Raw genomic sequence first — 13,526 nt, 5'->3', positions numbered from 1 at the left:
TATCTGTTCTCCCATTGGTGGAAAACAGCTGCCACCATCACATCAACATCACATCTCCACCCCAGCCAGCCTCCAAAGGCCAGCTCCTGGGGATGCTTCTTCAGCGGGGAAACCTCCAGGATAGGGTTGCCAGTCATTCTGCTCCCAGGAGGGCACTGCAAGGATCCCCTTCAGGGCCCTGGAGCAGGGAGGGGGGCACAGGAGTCTCCCTGTGGCCCCTTCACTAACACCCCCTCTGTGTGAGCAGAATCACTTCATCCTGAGCTCCAGTTTCTTCATCTGTAAAACAGGACCATCATATGCTACCCTAGGGTTTACATTGATGGTGTTCTAAAAGAATATATGATGAGTACTCTACCGTATACTCTTCTCATTTGCAGAGTATGGTTTTCACAAAAGACTAGAAAATGGAAGAAAAAAAGATTATGACTACAGGCATTAGGGGCATATCTGTGATTATTAGCTGTGTGGCTTTGGGCAGACCACTTGCTTCTCCCAATCCCCACTTTCTCCTCTAGAAAATGCAGGTAACAAATAAAAAAATAAAAAAATAAAAAGAAAATGCAGGTAACTATAGTCTTGTTTCTCCTCAGGCTGTTGTAAGGACTGAATATCTCCCTCATGTGAGAGGCCCTCAGAGTGGTGCTGGCATGTGTGGGAAGGGTCCCTGAGAGAGAAAGACAGGCAGGCAGCTAGATAGGCGTTCTTTCTGTTGTTAATACCGTTGTCATTGCCATCCTCTTCATCAAGCAGGGGGCTGTGGAAGATGTTCTTGAACAACTAGCCCAGAGACTGATTCTGCCCTCTTTCTTTCCTCCTTCCTCCTCTGATCATCTCCACCTATTCCCTTCTATCCTCACAAACCTACCATGAGAGAAGAGAATGTGGATTTTAAAAGAAAGTAGGAAGCTGGTATGGTGGTACACACCTGTAATCCCAGTAGGCTGAGACAGAAGGATCACAGGTTCAGAGCCAGCCTCAATAACTTAGTGAGGTCCTCTGCAACTTAGTGAGATCCTGTTTCAAAATAAAATAAGGCTGAAGGTGTAGCTCAGAGGCAGAGTGCCTGGGTTCAATCCTCAGTACCACACCCAAAAAAAAAAAAAAAAACCAGAATGGCCCAGGATAGACTGGCAGGATCTACCAAGCCTGAGCAGGACCATGGGACCATAGTGAGGCTCTTGACCCTTCATCCTATAGACAGAGTCAAGACAGAATGCTTCGGCCTCTGCCATAGGCCCCTTCACGCCTCTCAACACTGCCCACGTGGCTCACCTGCCACTACAGTCCTGGCATGGTGGCCAAGTCCAGCTCAGAACCTTGGAGTATCTTTGCTGTTCCTGCCCCACCCAATGTGAGGGTTTGGCAAGACTGGGGTCCTCACCCTCCCTCAGCCCCATCCTCCTCAGAGTGCTAGGGAAATTCAGTTCCTGCCGCGCCTTTGGACCAAACCACAAACACCTGCAGGCTCAGAAACCCTTCCTGTTGTCCCCAAAGAGTGTGCACAGCCCTAAAATTGCAGTGTTTGGAGGCTCATGTCCTTTCCAGAAGCCAGGTGCCCAGCCCTCTCCCAGACTTGGGCATTGTCTACGTACTCACTTTCCGGCCAGAACCCTGGTTCTCTTCTCTACTGTGCCTCTGTTGGTCATTTGCAGAGCTCCTGAGCACACACTACTTACCACGCCCTTTGATAATTACCTCCACATTCTCTAATTCACTGATAATCCTCACTTTAATCCTGTGTGGAAAATACTGGCAGCCCTATTTGACAAAGGGCAAAAATTTCTGGCCCAGAGTGATAAAGACACTTCTCCATAGACACACAGCTTGACTGGAGTGAACATTTTCCCTAGGAAGACTTCCTGGAGGAATTGAAGATTAAGGTGGCACCTAACAACTGAGCTAGATTTTAAGAAGGGACCCTCCAGGCAGGAGAAACTTATCCTTCATGGTCATGCAGGCAATGGAGCAGTGGTTCCCATCTCAAATCCAGAGTGGCTGGAGCAGGTAGTCCAGCAAGGGGACCGGTTCCCAGACACAACCTCAGGCCAGGATATCCCATCTCTTACCTGGATTGCTACACCCACTTTCCATCTGGCCCCCCAGCTCCCAGACCAAGAGTTCATTCTTGGTGCTAGAAGATCTCTTAATCATCAACATCAAAAATGGAAGAAATGCCTCATTGTGTTCCTTAAATAAAATAAGGCTACACTCAGAGCTCCCCATCACCCCTGACTGGTAGGAAGTGCAGTCTGTCATCACTGGGTACCCTTCTCCACCTGCTGGTATGACCACCACACCAGGGGTGCATCAAAGAAGCCAAACCAGTGAAAGCCAATATTCCCCCTCTCCAGTTGGAGGGCCTCTCTGTCCCTTCTCAGGGGTGCAGAAACACCTGAGGCTAAGATCTGGCTCCATACACATACCTCAAAGCCCTTCCCAGGTGGTCTTGCTATGGCCTTCATGCTCAGCAGACACCCATCAGGAAACCAACTGTCTCTGTCACCTTCCTAGGCCCAGAGAGAGCTCTCCACTCCCTCGCCCTTGCCTCCTTAGCCAAGAGACGCCCCTCGGGGCCTCCAGCTTCCACAGGACACAGAAAATGAAGGCCAGCTTCTGGGGGGACATTTTATCTTGCAGCCAAACCTCCCCCGAGGTTGCTAGGGGACATCTGCCTTACCTCTCTGGAAATGAGGGAGGGAGAAGAACATGAGAAGGAAACAGAGCCACTGAGCATGTCTGCAAATCGCCCTGCCACAGGCTCCCTTCATCAGACCAAAGTTCCTTCCGTTGCTTGAATGTGCCCTACTTTCTCTCAGAGCCCAGCTTGTTCACAGGCCCTCCTTCTGCCTGGATACGCCTCCCCCCCATCCACAGCCAGTTGCTCCCACGCCCCTTTCATCCAGTGGCTCCTTTCCCTCACCGGGAGCCTCATCAGTCTCCCAGGGTCAGCTGTAGTCTCCCATTAGACATGCTACCTGCATCTCCCCGGCCTTTCTTCTTACCTGCATCCCCATGCGATGCTACTAGTTCATTGTATCCCCCAGGGCTTCACACATGGTCTGCACACAGTAGGTGCTTAGTAAACACAAGTTGGAAGAACAGACCAGTCCCTGAGTCAGACTCACTTGAAAGATGGAAAACAGTGTTGCTGGCGCATCTTGGCAAGCTGGACGTGCACAGCCAACACTTGTCCATCTTCCTTTCTTGGGTCTCGGTTGTACCTATCCACTGAATCTCACCACAGAACAGGCTTGGAAGGGAAGTCATTCATCTGGGCACATCCGGACCAGAGAACACTCAGACCCGTGTTTGGGATCCAGAATACTCCAAGTTTGCGGTCTGCTCAGACGTGGGGACAGATGGCTGGACAGTGGACAGCTGGGCCAGGAGGGTAGGCAGCTTGGCAGGACAGAAATAGCAGTGAACTAAGTATTGGAAGTCCTGGGCTCTGAGTCTATCTGTTCCCCAAGTTTTCTGCACAGATCAGTCTGGGTTCTTTGGCTGCCAGCAACAGAAACTGACTTAGTAACCTAGGCAGCGAAGATATTTATTAGAAGGCTTGGGAGTGTGACACAGAAATGACAAGTAACTGAACTCTGGTTTGGGAGTCCTTCCCGTGACAGCAAGGCACCAGGCAAGGGGAGAGGTAACTCAAGAAAGAGTCAGGATTGGGGGCACCATGTGAAAATAATTGTTCCCATACCACACGCCCTGGGGCGAGTCATTTTACTTCTCTGGACTCCGTTTTTCCATCTGGATGTTCTGAAGCCAGCTTCTCTCATCCATTCACATCTCCAGTTTGCTTTTGGCTGGGAAGACTTTCTGCCCTGGCCTCAGATGGACATCTTGGGAATGCAGTTTGAGGGAGCTAGGTGAGTGAGTGGGGGAACACAGCCCACCCACTGAGGAGGCCAGGCCTCCTCCACCTGCGCCTCTGAGTGACTTTTCCACGCAGTGATCAGCCCGAGCATTTCTTCTCTCTTCCTGCAAGCTGAACATGCTGATGAAATTCTGGGTGGCATCATGGACCTCTTCCCAGCCATGGTCTGGCTATCTTCACTAGGTTTGGGAAGCCCCAGCTAGAGGCTGCCTTCCCAGAAATCCCAAAGCCACCAGCTCTGAGACCCTGCCACTGCCCTGCATTTGACCTTTAGCATGTTCATTGCCAGCCTCAGGCTCTGCTCTGAACACCTGAGATGCAGCGCTGGTGGAGTGACGAGGACACTCTCTAGTCACTCAAAGCCTGTTGGGGAGGCAGGTGCATAAACAGCCAACTATAGCAACAGAACAAAATAGACAACAGAAATGTGAGCCAGGTATAGGGAGGGGGAGCCCAGAAGCAGGAGAGCTTGTTCTTCCCCGGAGATCACTGAGTACCCAACCCGGGGAAGAGATAACTCTTGAGAAGAGCCTTGGAGAATGAGTTAAGATCTGGCAAAAGTTGAAAAGGATATCACAGGCTGAGGAACAGCATGAACCAAGGCTTGGAAGTGGGAATTGAACAGGTGCGATCCAGTAAATAGAGATGTCTGGTGGGAGAAAAGCTTTAGGAGACTGGTAAAAGCTCTGTGGTGACAGGGAAGGAGGTTAGAAGGCTCCAGGGGCATGAATCCAAGGCACAGGTCATGTCTGCCTGGGCTTGGCTCAGCCTCACACCCAGGAATCCTGGCTTCAGTAGCCTGGCTTGTCCTCGCTCGTTACCCACCTTGGGAGCAGGCTCAGAATTCTCTGCCTGCTACAACAAACCTGTCACCTTTAACTGGATAAGTACTGGGCAGACAACCCAGCCAGAGAGGTGTTGCCCCTGTACTACCCTGACAGGCCTCTGCTAGACACTTCATCCAGCTCATAGCAGCTACTTGCACCTCCTCCACCCGGCTGGAGCTCCTGGACATTGGAATGGGTGGGCCAGGCTGATCTCTAACCCCCAGCTTTGTTAGAGGAGCTAGAAAGTCATTTAACTTTCACAGTCACAATTGAACAAATGAAAGTGATAACATTCAGGCTGCAAGGGGCTTAGAGTCTCACCACATTAATTTATAGATGAGGACTCAGGCCCATGGCAAGGAAGGGATTGCCCAACATCGCCATACACTTGGGTCATTACACTGGGAATGTAATATGAAAGAACCGTGGAAGGAGCTGCCACCCAGCAGGCAGGCTCCCGACCCGACCCTTAGGCTGCTTCTCGCTCCTGTGCCTCTGCTGAGGCCTCACCCCATCTGCTTCCCCAGCCCACTGACCAGCCTGCTTCTGGTCAGTGCCAGACAGCCCATGCATCTTGGGCCTCCAAGTCTTGCTCTTAGAACTGCGCTGACTGCTCAAGTTCCTTCCCTGTCCACCTATCATCCCCCTAGAAACATCCTTTAGGAACCAGCTCCTGGAGGAGACCTCCCCTCCCCTTACTCCCTCACCGCCCTGAGTAGATCCCTCCCCGTGTATACATCAACTAAAGCAAGTGTCAGGGTGTGGCCCTGTCTGCATGTCTGTCTCCTTGAAAGACTGCCACCTGGAAGGAGATCTCAGTCAGTGTTGTATTCCTGGGACAGAAGTGCTCAGCTAACGCTTGTTGAATGAGCCCCTGCATCTGTAGTAGGGTTCTCTGGTACTAAGAGCAGCCGTGGAAGCCAGCCTGGCAGGTTGCTGTCCGTTGACACAGGCCAGTTTTCTGCTCCTGTGCCCGGCTGATAGGAGTGGAGGAGGAGAGAGAGCGCCTACAGTAATCCATTAGAAACAGCTATTTCTGCTCCTGGCGGGCAGGAAGGAGGGAAAGGCCTGGAGACTGGGTTTCTCCACCCCACTTGAGTGGGCCGTGGCTTCTCTTTGGAAATCTAGTTAAACCCTCCCCTCAACAGTCAGACATACAGCTTTGGGCTGGAGTTGTTGGACCACAGGGCGGAGCAGCAGCTCCTGCTCCATTTTCCTCTGCAGTCGGGAGGTGCTACTCTTTCTGCTTTTCTGATTATGAAATTAGTCATTTTCTAGGAAGCTTATTTATAGAGTCTGCTGCACGCATGCGGCACTGAGCTATTCTGAACACGGCTGGGGGCCTGGGAGGCTTAAGGTGCAAAAGTAGGTGTGAGTCACACATGGGTCCCCTTCCAGCAGCCGCTGGGTTCCTTGGTTACCTTTCTGCCCCCGTCTGGGGTCAGCCCTCATTGGCTGCCCTCTAGCTAAGGTGCTCCTCAGGGTAAAGAAAGCAAGCTTAGGATTGGGAGATTGGAGGTAGGAGTTCTAAATCCCTATGGCCACCACCTCAGTATACAACCTTGGGCAAATCAGACCCCCCCCCTATTCCCTGCCTCAGTTTCCTCTGTGATTCTGAGATTCTCTAACTGCTCTGGACAGCACCTGTGGAGGAGGGTTACTGTTTGAGGTTAGTGTTTGAGGTTCCCGATGTTTCTCAAAAGATGTTGGAGCAACATTCTCTTATTCCACAAGTGTTTATTAATTGAACACCCTACTAGGAACCAGGCACTGTGCTAAGCTTTGAAGATACAAAAGTAAATAAACAGGTTAGCCGGGCGTGGTGGTGTGTGCTCATATTGTAATGCCAGTATTTGGGAGGTTAAGACAGGAGGATTGGGGTTTGCGGACAGCCTCAGCTACTTAGTGAGGCCCTTCGCAACTCAGTGAGACCCTGTTTCAAAATAAAGAATAGGAGCCGGGCGTGGTGGTGCACGCTTGTAATCCCAGCATTCGGGAGGCTGAGACCTGGAGGATCGCAGTTCGCAGACAGCCTCAGCTACTTAGTGAGGTCCTCTGCAACTCAGTGAGATCCAGTTTCAAAATAAAGAATAATAATAAAAAAAAAATAGGGCAGGGGGTGTAGCTCAGAGGTAGAATGCCCCTGGGTTCCATCACCAGACACGCAAAAAAAAAAAAAAAAAAAAAAAATTATTCTTTAGCCGGGCGTGGTGGCGCACGCTTGTAATCCCTGCGCTTGGGAGGCTGAGACAGGAGGATCACAGGTTCAAAGCCAGCCTCAGCTACTTAGTGAGGCTCTCAGCAACTCAGTGAGACCCTGTTTCCAAATAAAATATAAGAAAGGTTTGGGAGTATAGCCCGGAGGTAGAAAGCCTCTGGGTTCCACCCCCAGTACCACAAAAAAAAAGAAAGAAAGAAAGAAAGAAAGAAAGAAAGAAAGAAAGAAAGAAAGAAAGAAAGGAAGAAAGAAAGAAAGAAAGGAAGAAAGGAAGGAAGAAAGAATAGCTCGGAGGTAGAATGCCTCTGCATTCCATCCCCAGTACTGCAGAAATAAATAAATAAACAAACAGACTGTAGGCCCTCATGTAGTCAGAGCCTAATGGTATTTAAGCAGTGACAAATTAAAGCGGAATTCCCAACTGTGTCATGGACTGTGAATAAATAAAAAAAAGTACCAGGAAAGAGAGCTGGAGGAGCTCCTCTGGCAGAGAGGAAAGCTTGTGCAAAGGCACTGTGAAGAAGAACACTTGTCCGAGTGGCTGGAGTTCAGAGGTCAAGGGGAAGAGAGATGGATGATAAAGTTGGAGATAAATTAGGCCAGATCACACAAGGCCTAGTGACCTGTGTCAGAGGAATTTTATCTTTGTCGTAAGTGCAATAAGATGAACTATTTTTTAGGAACTATTTTTTTTTCAAGGAAGATTGGGTGATAAGTTTGAATTTTGAGGAATTAATTCCAGCTCAAGCCTGCCCCATCTAGTTATGCAGGATAGAAACTGCATGATGTCTGTAAGCCCTGTGCGTTGAAGAATGTGGGGAATGTTCTGGAGGCTGTTCAATGGAGAGCACTTACTGCTTGCTGGGCATTTCCCTCAAAGAGAGTAGTAGACTTCTCTCTGCAGGAAACCTGGGCTCTGGAACTTGGGATTCTCAGAGGCTCTGCCAATTGGAGTGAGGGAAAAAATAATGAAATAACACAATGCCACTTGAGAGCAGAGTGAGAAGAGTCACTCTTCACCTGACCTATCTGCCCTTCCACAGTTACCAATGAGAGAGGCAGGATAGCAGGACATGCAGGCAGAGAGGCAGCTGGCCTCCTGGGCTTCTTAGAAGTAATGAGCTTGTGCCTCTGTGTTAAAGAGTTTGTTTGGTTAGTTAGTTGGTTGTTTGATTTTTGTTTGTTTGGTTGGTTTTTGTTTTGGTTTTGGTTTTTTGGGGTTTTTTGTTGTTGTTGTTGTTGTTGTTTTGTTTGTTTGTTTTTTGTTTTTTGGGGTTTTTTTTTTTTTTTTTGGTTGCCACCTTCAGAAAGCAGAAACCCTGGTATTAGCTAAAATGTGGAGATTTATTGCAAGGATCCTGGGCATGTCTTGGCCCTGATGGGCATGTGGCCCACCCAAGACACGGCCCAGAGAGGATGGTGGCAGCTCTAGGACCCTCGCAGCAGCTATTTATAGCCCTTTCCTTCAGGGCATCACCACTACTGTGATGCAGTACCAGCAGCCACTCTCTCCAAGCCCTCCGGAGAGCGGTTGAAATGTGCAAGGAAGAAGGCCTGTGGCCCCACCCTGCTCTATGTGTCCAGCCTTAGATCAGCCCAGCTGCCAAGGGCCAGGGACGTGAAGGGTAGACACCTGCATTGCCAGAGTAGGGGACCCCTGGGGGCTACATGGTTGCCCTCAAGGATATCAATGCTGAAGATGCTGCAGATATCGAGCTGATCTCCAGCAGTCTTTTTCTAACATTCTGGGTAAAGGAGAAAAGCTAGACCCTGGGACAATCCTATAAGGTGCCCTGACGGGCCAGAAGGGGAGTTTTCTGATTTCAGAAAGAGAGCATTTAGAAGATGCAAGATGGGCATGGTGGCACCCACCTGTAATCCCAGTACTTAGTCTGAGACAGGAGGATTACAACAGATTTGAGGCCAGCTGCAGCAACTTAGAAAGACCCTGTTTCAAAAATTACAAAAATAAAAAAGCCTAGGTGTGTAGCTTGGAGGTAGAATGGCCCTGGGTTCAGTCCCCAGTAACACACACGCACATACATACATATTACTATTTCTAGCTGTTTCTGGAGAAAAGTTTGGCATGCCACTTTGCATTGTGTGGTACCCACACCTCTCTTCTTTCTTGCCCCTGGTTCAAAACCACAGGACTAGGAAGCAGAACAGCAGAGCACTAAAAGCATATGCCTGGAATCCTAGGACATAATTTCAAACCTAGCTCCACCCTAGTGAGCTTGGTAACCTTGGGCAAACTACAGAACTTCTCTGAGCTTGTTTAATGATCCCTGATTCATGGGACCATGGTGAGGCCTTGGCATGGTAGAACTGTAAAGTGCTTTGCACAGAGTTAGCCCTCCTTCCATGGCAGGGAGGATGGCAATGGGGACAATGAGTCTACGTGAAAGACACCTGCAAAATTCTATTCCCACTCTGCAGCCTGGCCCCTCAATGGGTTAGTCTTCTCATCAGGTCCCCCAGTGTAGCAGGGCAACCCAAGGGGACACAGTGCAGGCGAAGCCTGTTAGTCTTTGCTTGGCATTTTGGCTTGATTCCGCTCAACAGCATCATCTCACAGTTTCCATCCTGCTGCAGGAGTGAAGGCGAGAACCGCGCCGCTGATGACTCCGAGGGAGGCGCCCTGGACATGTGCTGCAGCGAGAGGCTGCCGGGTGAGTCTGCCCAGCTCCCGCTGCCCAGAGCTCTGCGCAGAGAGAGGGGAGGAAAGCCTGGTCAGCTGTGCACCTGCTCCTGAGGAGCCACACAGCTGCTCCAAGGTCTTCATTTAAATGGGAATGTGTTTCCTGGTCCCTGGTGTCCTCCTGACTCGCTGTCATTTAGAGCTGCTCTAGGCTCCCATGGGAGGAAGAGCAGGTGGCCACATGTTTTGGGAGGTTGGGGGAAAGTGCAGGGCTCTGTCCCAGGGCTGAGCGGAACACAAACGCTGACTGGCAGTGGTTGTGCAGACTTCAGGAGGCAAGTGTAGGAAGCACAGCTGAACGTGGCATGAGCTGAGGGGGGCGGCGGATGGTGCGGGGAGCTGCCTGCCAGCCCTGCAGAGAAGCGGGGGCGGGGTCACCTTGTGCCGCCGGAGTCCAGGTGATCACACTGGCTGGGGCCCCGGCTGGCTGAGCCCCGGTTCTTGCTGTCACCACCAAGACATGATCAAGGCACTCCTGCCCACAGGGTGGCAGCGTGCCCCACCACTTGGAGACCGCATCCCCAGGCTGTGATAAACAGCTGCAAGAAATGAAAGGAAAGGGACAAGGAGAGGATTTTTTTAAGTCATTCTTCTTTTTATAAATGCTCTTTTTATTCTTTTAACAAATGTCTATTGTAGCAATATTAAGAAAGAGGCAAGCCGGGCGTGGTGGTGCACGCTTGTAATCCCCACGCTTGGGAGGCGGAGACAGGAGGGTCATGCAGGTTCAAAGCCTGCCGCGCTGGCTTAAGAGGCCCTGTTTCCAAATAAAAAAGTATAAAACTACGTCTGAGAGTGTAGCCCGGAGGTAGAAGGGTTTCCAGGAAACCCAGTACCACAGGAAGGAAGGAAGGAAGGAAGGAAGGAAGGAAGGAAGGAAGGAAGGAAGGAAGGAAGGAAGGAAGGAAGGGGCAAGGGAAAAAAGAAAGAAAAAAATCACCATAATCCTGTAGCATCTCTCCTCCCAAATGTTTGGTTTTTTTAAAAAGCATTTTGAATTCTTTGAAGTCTCAAGCCTGCAGCTGTGACAAGGAAACTTAGGATGGAGTCTCCATGTGACATTGAAAATAACTAGGTATGACACTAAAAGCAACAACTCTTCAAAATAAGCAGATATTTTATTCACACCCATGTGGGTGCCCCACCTGGAATGAAGCCACCAGGGACATCCTAAGGAGCCCTCTGGTACAGTTCTCCCTTGGCCAGTAGAGGCGCCATTGCTCACTTTTGGACGGACTTTTTTTTTTTTTAAATGGACTTTTGGGCTGGTCCAGGATGGACACTTCTCACAGGAGTTGTCAAAAACAGATAGCTTAAAGAAAAGAGTTATCTGAAGGGATGCCTGAATATCTGAAAGGCCATCATGTGGAGGGGGCAGCAGGTTCATTCTGTGTACCATAGGAGGAATGACGTAAACCCAGTTCATAGAAATGAGAGAGGCCTATGGGATACAAAACTTATTTTCTGACTCTAAAAGTGATCCAGTCATAGAAATTGATGATTCCAGATGAAGAAAATGAGTGTTTCATCACCAGAGGCATTCAAGTATCGGGAATATAGGCATTGGAGAGGAAATTTCCACAGTGGGTGAGAGGTCTAGATGACATCAAAAAGTCCCTTTCAACTATTAAACAGTCCTGTGATTCAGATATGAGTCACAAAATTCAGAGATGATTCTACAATCAGGGATGGCCCCACTGGCTAGAAAAAATCCATAGAAAGTAGGACATGATATATAGGAGTCCAGACAAGAGCATAGCAGAGAGGAAAGAGCTTGGGTTTGGCATTTGAGTCTGGCAGTTCTGTTTATAGGCTCTGTGTTTATAGGCAAGTCACTTAACCTCGTCAGACCTTCAATCCTTCATCTGTAAATGGAAACAGCAGCAACATGAATATTTATCCTCACAGAGGTTATGGAAGAGTAAACAAATGTAATCATTCAGTCATTCATTTAACAAATACTTATCGAGCACCTACTATATCTCCGGTACTATATACTAGATGCTAGTGGCAGATAAAACATAGTCCCTGGCCTAATGAAGGTTCATGGACAGTTCTGCTTTGAGCCCCTTCTGGAAAATGGGATGCAGCCCCTTCTGGAAAATGGGATGCAGCCAGAGCAGAGTTTATAGTAATGATCACAATATGTTTAATTCTGACTCTTTCCCATTCCTCCCCCAAAGCCAGCAAACAATACAGAATGGAAATGGAAGATTAGTCATCTCCATTGGAGCTGGCACATTGCCTTCCTTATGCAGTACCCTGGGAAGCTGGCGTCATCCGCTACGCCCTCTTACGGATGAGAGGACCAAGGCCTAGCGAGGTCAGGCTGCCCATCCCAGGTCATTTGGCTGGTGCTAGTAGAGGAAGAATTCAGTCCATTCAGTCTCTCCCCAGAGCCTCTGTGCTTACCACTACCCTGTTCTACCTCCCTTGTCCCCTGGAACTACTGTCATCTTCTGATCCCTGTGGACTGAGGCAGAAAGAGTTATGATGTATTTGACCCCAAAGAGGAGCTTGGAGAGGTAGGCAGGGTCACCATGCCTGTCCCCTTCTGCATCCTTCCTCTGGGAAGCCCTATCTGCCAGTGACCAGGCAATTTGTGTGCCCTCTAGACTCCGGGGGTGCCATCCTGATACACTATTGCAATAATTATTTGTCTCATTCATGTGACTGTGAGCTCTCTGAAGGAAAGTACCTCTCTTTTATCACTGTGTCCTCCATGTCTAGTATTTATCCACCCATTTTTTCAGTAACTCACTATTAATTGAGCATAAACATATGCTAGGTGCTATTATAACTGCTAGAGATTCAACAATGAACCAACCCAAGAAAAATCTCCCTTCCAGGACAGTATCATATGCTGGATGAGAGCAGGGGCTCTGGTCCCAGGGTTGGCTCCATCACTTACCTGGGGATCATCCTGGGCAAATTACTTCCCCTCTCTGGGCTTCTCATCTGACAAATGGCAAGAATAATAATCACCACCATGGAGAGTTGTTGGAGGATTCAGTAAATTAATCGAGAGCTAAGAGCAGGGCGTGGCACATAACAGGTGCTGTATAGTTATTGGCCTTTAAGGGAGAGAGATACACAAATAAAATGGATAGCACGGAAAGTGGTGTTGTAGCGAAAACCAAAGCCAAGAAGAGGGGGATGGGAAAGGACCAGGAGGTGTCTGGCACTGCACACACGTGCGCTGCGCTTCACACGGAGCAGACTGCCACACGTGTCTGTGAGCCAAAGCCACTGATCTAACTGCAACCTGGACATAAAGAAATGGAGGTGCCCAGGCTGAGAGAGTTGGGGTACTGAGCCTTGGGAAAAACCCCATGGACACTGCAAGCCATTGCATAATGGTGGTATAAAATTCAGCCCTTGAGTCCTCTCCCCCACACACACAGTCTTCCCTGCTGGGCAAAACGCAGACAGAGTGAGGGCCAGCCCTGCCTGAGTGACTCACTCATTCCCACGCACACCTCCGGGCAGGGCGGCCCGGCCAGCACTCCCGGCCGTGGTCACCCAGACCTGAGCCAGCATCAGGCAGGTCCTGTGGTCCTCTTGAATTGAGAGATGCATGGCCAGCACCCGCAGACAGCTCCTGGCCATCTGGGGGTAGGAGGGCAGGCTCGCTCTCTCCACGCCCTCGCGTGGACCTGGGTGCACCTGCCCTCTCGTTCCTTCTCACTTGACACAGCCACATGCTCACGAACACACATGGCACATGCCCACACACAGCCACCCAGGCACGTGGCCTGCCTCTGTCTCGCAAGGCGCTGCGGGGGCAGACACACACCTCTGAAGGACGCACACCTGCACGTCTTCATCTTGGTACACGCTCAGCTCCAGCGCTCCATCCGCCCGCTTCCGCCATACCAGCTTCCCGAGGATGGCGGG

The 13,526-nt window shown here is 50.0% G+C and overlaps 1 protein-coding gene across 1 annotated transcript in view; it reads left to right on the top strand.

The window, feature by feature from the left end:
- Nucleotides 1-3,855: 3,855 nt before the first annotated feature.
- The window catches only part of PTPN5 (protein tyrosine phosphatase non-receptor type 5), a gene marked incomplete at both ends in the record, with an annotated part of 36,472 nt that continues 26,801 nt past the window's right edge, over nucleotides 3,856-13,526 (top strand). Inside the window, 2 exons of the mRNA XM_080695643.1 lie at nucleotides 3,856-3,875; nucleotides 9,524-9,600. Of these exons, the coding sequence (XP_080551769.1) occupies nucleotides 3,856-3,875; nucleotides 9,524-9,600 (97 nt within the window). The remainder of the gene's footprint in view (nucleotides 3,876-9,523; nucleotides 9,601-13,526) is intronic.

Source organism: Muscardinus avellanarius, assembly GCF_963383645.1.
Source record: "Muscardinus avellanarius genome assembly, chromosome: 1".
Classification (NCBI taxonomy): domain Eukaryota; kingdom Metazoa; phylum Chordata; class Mammalia; order Rodentia; family Gliridae; genus Muscardinus; species Muscardinus avellanarius.
Note: the sequence above shows the minus strand (reverse complement) of the source record. Positions and strands in the feature narration are given on the sequence as shown.